General features: G+C 43.0%; 1 protein-coding gene across 4 annotated transcripts in view; it reads left to right on the top strand.

Annotated features, from left to right (window-relative positions):
* The window catches only part of LOC311090815 (NACHT, LRR and PYD domains-containing protein 3-like), a 124,890-nt gene extending 113,062 nt beyond the window's left edge, over positions 1-11,828 (top strand). For 2 of the 4 annotated variants that reach the window (XM_084126359.1, XM_084126361.1), the window contains 2 exons: positions 564-742; positions 11,317-11,827. In XM_084126359.1, the coding sequence (XP_083982485.1) occupies positions 564-742; positions 11,317-11,318 (181 nt within the window). In that variant the 3' untranslated portion in view covers positions 11,319-11,827. Of the gene's footprint in view, positions 1-563; positions 743-11,316 lie in introns of all 4 variants that reach the window. The other 2 variants (XM_084126358.1, XM_084126360.1) reach the window with 2 other exon arrangements.
* The last annotated feature ends 744 nt before the right edge of the window (positions 11,829-12,572 follow it).

Consider the following 12,572-nt stretch of genomic DNA (forward strand, 5'->3'; position numbering starts at 1 on the left):
ATGTAATTAAGTAAAAGTATTGATTTTTAATTGTACTCAAGTAAAGTAAAAATCCCCAAAAATAATACTTAAGTACAGTAATCAAGTAAAATTACTCAAGTATTTTACACCTCTGGTCAGAACTGAGAATTGAAGAACATGCTGGATTCATTCTTACTGTTAATTACTGTATGTTCATCTTTCTGCATTGACACTTTCTCAAGGATTGTTTTTAATTTTGTAAAATGAAAACACACACACACTAATTGACACTCCATACATACATAGTACAGATCTAAGTAACAGTAAAACTAATCTATGTAGTGAATAGTCTCATTTATTAAAGCAGATTTTGCACAAGACTGAATTTTAATATAGTGCAAATAAGAGATTATTTTTCCTGATTGAATGATACTTTAGATGTTTTATGGTCATGTTTTGTCACATTTTAGATCTCAATCTAATTAACCATCAAACATGTTAATTTGTGCTTTAAGTTTTAACTTTCTCTTTAATAATGGATTCACTGCTAAACTGATCTGATCTGAACTGAGAGAGTGAAGTGTGTGTCATTGTTTCTACAGGTTGAGTGATTGTGGCGTCACAGATAAAGGTTTTGCTGCTCTGACTTCAGCTCTGAGATCAAACCCTGAACACCTGAGAGAACTGGATCTGTCTGGGAATAAAATAGGACTTTCAGGAATGAAGTTGCTCTCTAAACTGAAGGAGGATCCACATTATAAACTGGAGACATTACACTACTGTGAGTATATCTTTATATTGACCCAAATTTCAAAAGCCTTTAAATTGACCCAATTTCAGTAACCGGTCTCATGTGTGTAACTGGAGAATATAAGATAATAATTCAGCTCCACTTTAGTCTCTGTAAACTGTTTTAATAAAAGTTTGATGTGAATATGATCTATGAATAGACTAGGTCTATATGAATATTTTCATCCCTTACATGTTTACATGCACAACTTTTGTTTCAATTGGAATTAATTCATTCCGATTGATGAATCCAAACCTAGTGTTTACATGAACAATTAATAAAATGATCAGGTTGATGTGTGTGTTTATATGTCACAAGCTTCAAATCGGAATTGAGTTTTTGACATGCACACACTGCACGAATATTTCCTGCTGTTTGCACACACTATTATCCTACTTTGTTTATTTTAAACAGCAGACTTAATATTTATATATTACGGGTCAGGTCCTAATACACTGTAAAAATAAAAGGTGCCTGGAGGAACCTTTTGGGGTTCTTCACTTTGCCACACCGGCGGAACCGTCTGTAGATCCTCTAGGCAAAAGGGGCGGTTCAGTGAAGAACCACACAAGTTTCCTGAGGAACTCTTATATTAGGCACTGTGTGGAACCACTTTGGGTGCCTCCAGGAACCAAATTTCATTTTTTTAAATATTTAATTTCATGTTGTTACTATGGTTACCTTTGACTTATAATAAACAAATTGAACCAAATACAAAATAAGAATTGTTTATTACATATTTTATATTTATTTTTATACATACACTTCCATGCACTTGGGAAAAAAAGCTAACTATAGATTAATATCAGTGAATACACAAAAAATAGTATAATACATAAGCAACATGAATAATCAAACATGTATATACAATAGGCTATACAAGAAAAGACATCTCAACAAAATGCATGGAAACACATGTTTCACGAAATAAATCAATGTAAAAAAAAAAAAGTAATCTTCACTTAACTTTAAAACATTTGTGTTTCAGTCCGATGGTAAGTCTGACATCACTGTTTCCAAGTCCAAAAGCTCTATCAGATGCCAAAAACAAACAGTGCTAATATGCACTCATTGTGCTGTAACATTCCTGAAAATTATGATCCTTACCTTTATCTCTATACCAAAATCTCAGATGGTTAGTTATTCAGCTATTTTGAATCATAAAATGTTGAAGTCTGGGATGCCGTTAAACTGGAGACTGTAATGTACACTGTGGCTTTTGAAAAGCTTAAATGTGTGACTTGAATCAACAGTATTCATAAATGGTTGTTGAGTATTCTCATGAAACAAGATAGAGGAAGTAGAAGTAGAGGCTTCTACTTCTAGAGACAAACAGTATTAATGTGCAGTAAAATTATCTGTTGTTCTGTGAATGTTCACTGGTGAATTCCAGTCATTTCAATAAGAATCCACACGATTTCGCAATTTCGTTTGTGGTCAAAAATGTCACTATGGGACCAAGGTGGTCACTGGAATTCGCTAGATTTGACCAACAGAAAGCTACTTGAAAGTGACTCCTGTGTGAGCTGTGCTTCATACATTACGTCGCTACACTGCTGACAATGGTCAATGGACTTTTTTGCCTGTGTAATTTCACGAAATTCAAAAATGTGACGCACCTTTACTCGCTACAACATAAAATGCAATCAATAATAAAATCTTCACAAGGGACGTGAGGTACTTAAAGAGTTAGAAAAGTGAAAAGGTGCAGCAGATTCATTTTCCGTTTGTTTTTCCTCTTTTCTGGTGGATGGTCCAGGCACTTCATTGATTTTCAGGTCTACAGGAGGTTTTTTATTCTTGTTCAAACTTGTATTTCAGCTTACCGAGATCCCTGCAAAGTACAAAATTTACTGTTAGTAAGGTTATTAAAGTGATAGTTGTGAAATTTAAATAATTTCCTCAGCCTTGTGACTGTCATGGCTGAACAGACAGGAAACAGTTGCAGGTACTCAAAAAGTGTTTAATATCTCAATAAGGTCAGAAACAGTACAGGAACAAAGAAGGGCGGCGACTCAGGCTCGTGCAGGGACTTTCCGATGGTCTGTGGTGCTCTGGTGCTGTGATAGTGCAGAATCCCGATCCCGGTGTTTGAGTGCGGTGAATCCAGTGACGAGGAACAAGACGGCGAGAAGACAAGGCAGGCGAACACGGACACGGCAAACTTCACGGGAACACAGACACGGCAACACAGAACCTCAACAAACAATCCGACACTGGAACAGAGAATGGTGTGAGTATATATATGCAATGGGAATGAACAGCAGCTGTGAACAGTGATTGTGATGATGATGATGATCAGCTGGAGCGCTGACAGACACGTGAGCGGGACAACGCCCACTCACACATAAACACAACGACACGAGACAAGAAAGAAACAATGCATTCAACAACCGTGACAGTACCCCCTCCTCTAGGAACGCCTCACGGCGTTCCCAGACTCCCTTACCTGTCGATTGTAATCATCGATAAGAGAGTGATCCAGGATGTCACGAGCCGGAACCCAACTTCTCTCCTCCGGACCGTAACCTTCCCAGTCCACCAGGTACTGGAATCCGCGTCCCCTCCGCCTAGAGTCCATAATGCGACGGACCGAATAGGATGGTTCCCCATCTACGAGTCGTGGCGGTGGGGGAACCGGGGCAGGCGGATTAATGCGGGAAAAAAAAACGGGTTTAATTTTGGACACGTGGAATACCGGATGAATTCTCCTGTACACTGGAGGGAGGTTGAGGCGGACTGCCACCGGACTAACAATCTTGGTGACAGAAAACGGGCCAATGAATTTAGGAGCCAGTTTATTGGATACGGAGCGGAGCGGAATGTTCTTAGTAGAAAGCCACACTTTGGAACCGACGACATATACGGGAGGTCTAGACCGGTGGCGATCGGCTTTGGCCTTGGTGCGCGCCCGCACACGGAGGAGAGTCTCACGGGCTCTTGTCCATGTGCGGTGACACCTCTGGACGAAGGCGTGAGCGGAGGGGACCGCGACTTCGGATTCCAGACTAGGAAAGACCGGTGGCTGGTATCCTATACTACACTCAAAAGGAGATAGGCCCGTAGCTGACACTGGCAACGAATTGTGGGCGTACTCCACCATAGGCAGTTGCTGACTCCAGGAGGAAGGATTCCTGGCAGCCGTACATCGCAAGGTTCTCTCCAGGTCTTGGTTGGCTCTCTCAGTTTGACCATTGCTCTGAGGGTGAAACCCGGAAGACAGACTGACCGTCGCCCCCAGTAACTTACAAAACTCTCGCCAAAATTTGGACACAAATTGGGGACCCCTGTCGGAAACCACGTCTGTCGGGAGGCCATGTAACCGAAAGACGTGATTAACGACTGCAACCGCTGTCTCCTTGGCTGAGGGTAATTTGGGCAAGGGAACAAAGTGGGCTGCCTTCGAGAATCGGTCCACCACGGTTAAAACTACCGTGTTACCCTGGGAGGGTGGGAGGGCGGTAACAAAATCTAGAGCGATATGGGACCAGGGTCTCGAAGGCACCGACAGCGGTTGGAGTAACCCATCTGGGGGTCGATTGGAAGACTTACCAATAGCACAAACTGAGCAAGCCAAAACAAAATCGTGAACGTCGCGAGCCATAAGCGGCCACCAGAATCGTTGTCTGACCAAATAGAGGGTGCGACTAACTCCTGGATGACAGGCTAGACTAGAACAATGACCCCACCGAATAACGTCTGGACGTAGTTCCTCCGACACAAATAAGCGGTTTGGTGGGCACCGGATCGGAGGCGTTACCCCTTCTAGAGCCTTCTTGACTCTCGATTCGACCTCCCAAGTGAGCGTAGAGATAATTAGGGTCTCAGGAAAAATACGCTCGGGAGTAGGTGCGTGTTCGGATCGATCAAAAATACGCGACAAAGAATCGGGTTTGATGTTTTTGGAACCCGGACGATACGAGAGGGTAAAATCAAATCGGCCGAAAAAAAGTGCCCACCGCGCCTGCCTGGAGTTCAACCTTTTAGCGGATCTAATGTACTCCAGATTCTTATGATCCGTCCAGACGATAAAGGGTACCCCGGACCCTTCTAACCAATGACGCCATTCTTCCAAGGCTAACTTGACCGCCAACAACTCCCTGTTGCCAATGTCGTAATTTTGTTCAGCTGGTGATAAGCGATGGGATAAAAACGCGCATGGATGCATCTTGTTGTCTGAAGGTGAGCGTTGTGAAAGAACTGCGCCTACCCCCACCTCTGACGCGTCGACCTCCACCACAAACTGACGTGAGTAATCAGGGACGATTAAGATGGGAGCCGAAACAAAGCGGCTCTTGAGGTTGGAAAAAGCAGTCTCGGCTGCTTCCGACCACCTGAACGCAGTTCTGGGGGAGGTCAAGGCAGTCAGAGGTGCGGCTAGTTGGCTAAAGTTGCGAATAAAACGCCGGTAGAAATTGGCGAACCCCAGAAACCTCTGTAGGGCCTTACGGGAATCTGGGTTTGGCCACTCTACCACAGCCTTAACTTTGTCAGGATCCATACGCATACCCTCAGCCGACACGATGTGTCCTAAGAAAGGGACCGACTGTGCATGAAAAGCGCATTTCTCCGCCTTGACAAAAAGCCCATTCTCTAGCAACCTTTGGAGAACTCGTCGGACGTGCTTCACGTGTTCCTGGAGAGACGAGGAAAAAATCAGAATGTCATCCAGGTAAACATAAATAAACTGATCGATCATGTCTCGCAGCACGTCATTGACGAGTGCTTGGAAGACTGCGGGACTGTTGGACAAACCGAAAGGCATGACCAAGTATTCAAAGTGCCCCCTAGGGGTGTTGAAGGCAGTCTTCCACTCATCCCCCTTCCTGATACGAACCAAATGATAAGCATTACGTAAGTCCAATTTTGTGAAGATGGATGCTCCCTGCAACCTCTCGAAGGCTGAAGACATCAACGGCAAAGGATAAGTATTCTTTACCGTGATGTTGTTCAGCCCCCGGTAATCAATACAAGGTCGCAGCGATCCATCCTTCTTCCCCACAAAAAAGAACCCCGCCCCCGCCGGAGATGAGGAAGGTTGGATGAACCCGGATGCTAGAGAATCACAAATATATTTCTCCATAGCCTCCCTCTCCGGAACCGAGAGTGAATAAATCTTGCCTTTAGGCGGAGACTTACCTGACAGTAAATCTATAGCACAGTCGTAGGGACGGTGCGGAGGAAGAGAAGCAGCCCTTGACTTACTGAACACTTCCCTCAGGTCACGGTACTCCGCGGGCACGTTTGATAAATCCACTGCTTCCTCCTGCAATACAGGAACAGAGACAACAGAACAGGCAGACACAAGACAAGAACTATGACATTCAGTGCTCCAGGCTGATATGGTTCTTTGTTTCCAGTCAATGCGGGGGTTGTGTTGATTGAGCCAGGGGTGACCCAATACAATGGGGGTGTGATGGGAGTCCGTGATGTAGAATGATATTGTCTCTGCGTGATTCCCTGAGATGATGAGTGTAATGTTCTCGGTGGCCTGGGAGATGGTGGGTAGTGACTGTCCATTGAGTGCATGTACGGTGATTCTCTGGGGGAGTGTTCTGAGTGGGACTTGAAGCTGTAGTGCAAAGGTGCGATCCATAAAATTACCTTCGGCCCCGGAGTCCACCAGTGCGGTGCAGTGATGATCGTGGACAGACCATCTAAGTCTTCCCGGGAGGATGGTGGATGTAGATGAGGACTTTTCGGCGGAGATCCCACCCGATAGTAGCCTCATGCTTACTATCGGGCTTGGCCTTTTACCGGGCAGTTGTTGGCAAAGTGTCCCGCTCCCCCGCAGTACAGGCAAAGGCCAAGGGATCTCCGCCTCTCCCTCTCCTCCCGGGAAAGCCGAGCTCGACCCACCAGCATGGGCTCGGGATCGGAGGGACCGACCGCGTCCATGCCGCTGGACCGCTGATGTTCCACCCCCCCACGAGGCAGGCTGGGTGGAGCGCGTGGTCCGACCCGGGCAAGTCGGGCGTCCACCCTCAGAGCCAGATCGATAAGTCCATTCAGTGAGGGGGGTAGGTCCAGGGCGTAGATCTCCCTCTGGACGCGGTCGGCCAGCCCATGCAGGAACCTATCCCACTGCGCTTCCTCGTTCCAGCGACACTCGGCCGCCAGGGTCTTAAACTCAATGGCATAATCGGAAACCGATCGATCTTGCTGACGTAGATCTGATAAGACCCTGGCAGCCTCTCTCCCCGCGACCGCGCGGTCGAAAACTCTCCTCATCTCCGAGGAGAGCTCCTGGAACGAGGAACAGCATGGTTCTTGATTCTCCCACACCGCCGTCCCCCATAGTGCCGCTCTCCCAGTCAGTAGCGTCAGAACGAATGCCACCTTCGTCTCCTCTCTCTCGAATGTCCGTGGCTGGAGAGCAAAATGCATGCCGCATCGAGTCAAAAACGGCCGGCAAAAGTTAGGCTCACCAGAGTAAGGCTCAGGAGTCGGAAGGCGTGGTTCCGACTGGGAGGCGGGCATCGGTGGTGTGGGAGGGACGGGCGGTGCGGCTGGCACAGCGGGAGGTTGAAAACGCTGGGTCAGCTCGGACACCTGCGTGACGAGAGCCTGAATCGCGCGCGCCGCATCCCCTTGATGACGGTCCTGAGCGTCCATCCTTTGAATACTTGCACGAACAAAGTCATCCATTGTTGCTGCGGCGCCACCTGCTGCTTCCATCAACTGGTCGGATTGTTCTGTCATGGCTGAACAGACAGGAAACAGTTGCAGGTACTCAAAAAGTGTTTAATATCTCAATAAGGTCAGAAACAGTACAGGAACAAAGAAGGGCGGCGACTCAGGCTCGTGCAGGGACTTTCCGATGGTCTGTGGTGCTCTGGTGCTGTGATAGTGCAGAATCCCGATCCCGGTGTTTGAGTGCGGTGAATCCAGTGACGAGGAACAAGACGGCGAGAAGACAAGGCAGGCGAACACGGACACGGCAAACTTCACGGGAACACAGACACGGCAACACAGAACCTCAACAAACAATCCGACACTGGAACAGAGAATGGTGTGAGTATATATATGCAATGGGAATGAACAGCAGCTGTGAACAGTGATTGTGATGATGATGATGATCAGCTGGAGCGCTGACAGACACGTGAGCGGGACAACGCCCACTCACACATAAACACAACGACACGAGACAAGAAAGAAACAATGCATTCAACAACCGTGACAGTGACGTTCCAAACCTGTTTGACTTTCTGTCTGTGGAACCCAAAAGCAGATCTCAGGCATAAGGCAACCCCTGTCACCATTCAATTTCACTGCATGAAAAATTTGTGTAAATCATTCATGAAACCATTCTTATGTACACTTGTCTAGTTCAATTCAATGCAACAATGTATGTAAAAATGGTTAAGCTCCAAAAATGTCCCAGAAAAGATCCTAAAAATAATCAATGATTTCACAACTCGTGTGTTTGTGTTGTAAGTCTTCTGAAGCCATATAATAGCTTTTTCCTTTTAAAAAAAAAAAAGACTGAACTTGAAGTTATAATTCAGAGTTAAAATGTCTTATATTCAAATGCAAATGATAATAAGAAAAAAAATGCATAGCATTATTGGCGCCAAACCTGTGATATTATTTTTCTGAGTAACATGAATGAGATTTGAGAGCATGAGGGAAGATTTTCAGAGAATAACTGATTAAAAAACACAAGTACACAGTCAAACAATACAATTTCACACAGAGAAAGTTCATAGTAATAAAGTACTTGCATGTGGTGAAGGTAACTTACTGTAATTCAGTGTTGCCACTGAAATGTTCAGATTATTTTAGAAATGTACCGTTCTGGGGAAAGCTGATTATTCACAACATAATATTTATTGACCAGTAAATGGCTTTAAAATGGTATTTAAGAGAATGAGGGCACCTGTAAAGTAAAGTTAGGCTAAACAAAAACAGACCAAACTATATTAACCTGATTTTGTTATTCATAACAAACGCCAATGACGACAGCAGGAATCAGCTAAATTATAGGCTGTATCAGCAATTTGAAGACACAGTTGTACAGAATATGTTGAATTGAATGACTAAATCAATCTAAGACAATTATCACGGCTAAAACCTTCATACCAGATACTGTGCAATAAACGAGGACACTGTAAAAACGTAGTAATGTATAATAAATATAGTTTATATATATGTGTGTTGGAATATATAGTGAGTAGACTCTGTATTTATATTTATTTGGCGAGTTTACAAACCTTGTAACGGAGAGCCGAACAAACAGCGGAAGCTTTGATGAGAGGAGCCGTTACTTTCAAACCCGATGACGATCAGCTGAGCTTTGTTGCGCGCGAGCAGCGCGAGGATCACTGAAGCGACGACAGCAGAGGAATAGCAGCAGTTTCGTGACAGAATAAAACTTTTCTCCTCCTGGTTCTTCATATTATTAATATTATTTACTGTCGTTGTTTAAGGTTTAAATTAATCAATAAAATAGGCCTATAGATGAATATCAGATGATGTCACCAATGTCTCCTCACTGACGTCACTCACTTCTAAAACTTGTCTGCCGCCATCTTGAGTACCTGATTCACGTCAGTCGCAAAGGAACTAGCTAGCTATGCCTTCAATATGTTGTGCAGTGGGATGCAACAACAAAAAAGGAGACCCCAAAATATCCTTTTACAGGCTACCTCAGAACGAAAAAAGACGCCGTAATTTGCGGGTGGGACGGGTGGGACATGTCCCCACCACTTTTGAAACATCTCGCGGCACGAATGTACCAATACAAATAAGCAAAACATCTCCAGTTAACTAGCAGAGCATTAATTTTGTTCGTTTGTTAAATAAGAGGCGATCTAGCGCGGAAATGTGTTGTTTCTGAAATCAAGTGATCAAAGTGCTCGTTGCCGCTGCTGTCAGTGGCGCGGATACTGTGTTTGTTTGTGGCTCGCGCACAGTCTTCACTTCACGCGCGCTTCAATGTGGAGAGACTCTCTATTCGTTCCGGTGAAATTACAAAACAAACTGCACACAAACGTGTCCCTGCCTGATAACCACTGATAAACATAATCGGTTTTGTTAAGAAAAAAAACTATATGAGTGCGGATTAGAACCCAGAATCTCTGACACGCTTGGCAAAAGTTCTGCCCCTGGACCATTTAAATACACGCTTAAAATAGTCGGATCAACATATAATATCATTGAATGCCAAGATTGGTAGTTCGGTAGCAGCGGACAGAGGCTGGAAGTACGCATCAGGTATCGCGTAGGGATCACACCCTAACGATATTATTTTTTGAAAGTAGCGTTTCGTTTCATGGCAGTCGAGGTGCGAAATGTTGTCTTTCGTAGCCATTTACTGTATCCGTAAGAAGCTGTAAATAGTAGCAAGCTAGCTAGCTAATGCTTGTCAGTACCATAGACAGTACTCGGTAGGTACTCAAGATGGCGGCAGTCAACTGGAAAAAGAGCAGATGACGTAAGAGGTCATGTGACTGATATTCATGTACACTAAATAAATGTAAGCTACCCAGGTGAAACGGTGAGACATAGGCCACTGTTAAATGTATTAAAAATGCATTAAAGTATATTTGTATTGTAGGCCTACTAAAACACACTCAAGTACATTTTTAATACATTTAATAGTACGGCTTTTTCACCTGGGTATACTGAATCAAACTTAAGTAGTCTATAATAATAATAATAGGATAATAATAATCTTGTTCTGGCCTCATTGAACCATTGGGTTCCTCCAGATGCTGGCTTTAACATAAGAGATCTTCCAGGAATCACTTAAATGTTAAAAGATCTTCCAATAACCCATTTATCACATTCAAGTTCCTCTATTTTCCCTCAAAGCACTTCGAGGTCTCGTGGTAATGAAAAGGTGACTCCAGAACCTCTGAACTAAATACAAAGTGCTTAAAGGATCCCATAAGTTCCAGCAAGAACCTCAAAGATTGTCAATGCTCCTCCAGTAACCCTACTATAGGAGAAAGAGATTTGAGGCACTTAAATTACATTTTGAAGTTCCTTGAGTATCCGACAGGATATTTGAGGCTCCTTTAGTTTTTACAGTGTAGGAGACAATGAGCACATGAACCGTTGAGCCGTGCTGCTTATATTTATCCCGCAGTAAAAACACCCCTACCTGCACCCGAAACAGCCTGTGGATGAGAGTCTGAAAGAAGGATTGAAGGCCGTGAGATTGTGTTGGTCATTCATGACACTTCATTCAACAACTACAACAGCTCGTACGCATCATACGGCATTACGTCATTGCACACGCACAGTACTTTCCAGATTTGGTTTTCAATCTGATCAAGTGTTTACATGTCCTCTCGATCGTATTAGAAAAGCAATAAACCACTCAATCTGATTAAAATTTCATTCAGATCGAGCTCATTCGATTAAGGTGTTTACATTGTGTGTGTGTGTGTGTGTGTGTGTGAGTGATAAAGTGAGAATTGTTTATCATTTGCTGTTATTAATCTATTCCAGTTTTTTATTAATATCTCTGGCTGTGTTTTCCTGAAATGATCTCCAGATGTGATGTGACTCAGTAATGTCTCATACTCATATGTGTCTGTCTGTGTGTTTTATTGTAGGACTCTCAGTGTTTAGACGTCAGTTCAGTTTCCTCAGGATCAGCTGATGGTGAATAAAGAGCCGCTACAGAGACTGAAGACACAGAAACACACAGCGATCACACACTGACGTGTGTGTGTGACTTCACACCAGTTTCTTGTTTTATAGTAATGGCTCATGAAAATGAGTGCTGAAAACAGCAGCTTTGAATTGTTTCAAATTTGTTAGATATTGATTACAATGTAGATCGTGAAACACTCAAAATATGTGGCAAACGGTTAAAGCAAAGTGAAAACAAGCCTTAGACAATAGATTTATTGTGCAATATAGACAGTGTTGGGAAAAGTGTTATAAGTTTTTTATAACTTGGGAAAAGTGTTATAAGTTATAAGTAAATTATACCAGCAGAGGAAGACAAAGATTATGCAAATAATTTCACTGAACATTTATTTCTGTCAATTTTTTTTTAATATTAATCAATTTTGTATATGATGATCTATTAATGTTTCTAAATAAATCTTCACAATCTTTTACTGGTTTCTTGTTTTTCCCCTCCTGCCTCTACACACAGTTAATTACTAATTGTAATATTAATTTCTATCATATTCCTCTTGATGTATCAAGTATTTCTAAAACCAACAACATATAAACAGTGATATGAGTGCGGGCAGCGATTTGATCCAGAAATCAATCCGGAGGGTGAGTGTTTGTTACACTAATCTAGTTACAAAGTTTATTCATAATCGAAAGTGTTACTTATTATTTGTATACCGCGCTATATATGTATAAATCTATTATTTACATTCATACTCTTACGTTTCAATGACCAAACAAGAGCATGCATGGCTCTGGTTTCTTGTGTGTTGTAAGAAAGACAACAGAGTCAGAAATATGCAGTGTTGTTAATAGAAATAATAAGCTTGCTTGAATATAATGCATATATGTGACCCTGATATTCAGTCTGCATATTGCATATTAAATGGATTTCTGTCGTCTTATGTTAGATTTCTGATTAGTTTAGATAATAATATAACATGTGCCATGTAACCTGTATCCTTATAATATTCGGGGGTACATAAACATAAGTAACCTTGAGCTGTTTTATACACTACTAATATGTGACCCTGGATGACAAAACCAGTCACGAGTCGCACGGGTATATTTGTGGCAATGGCCAACAATACATTGTATGGGTCCAAATTAACGATTTTTCTTTTATGCCAAAAATCATTGGGATATTAAGTAAAGATCATGTTCCATGAAGATATTTAGTAAA

Source organism: Abramis brama, assembly GCF_963993115.1.
Source record: "Abramis brama genome assembly, chromosome: 10".
NCBI lineage: Eukaryota > Metazoa > Chordata > Actinopteri > Cypriniformes > Leuciscidae > Abramis > Abramis brama.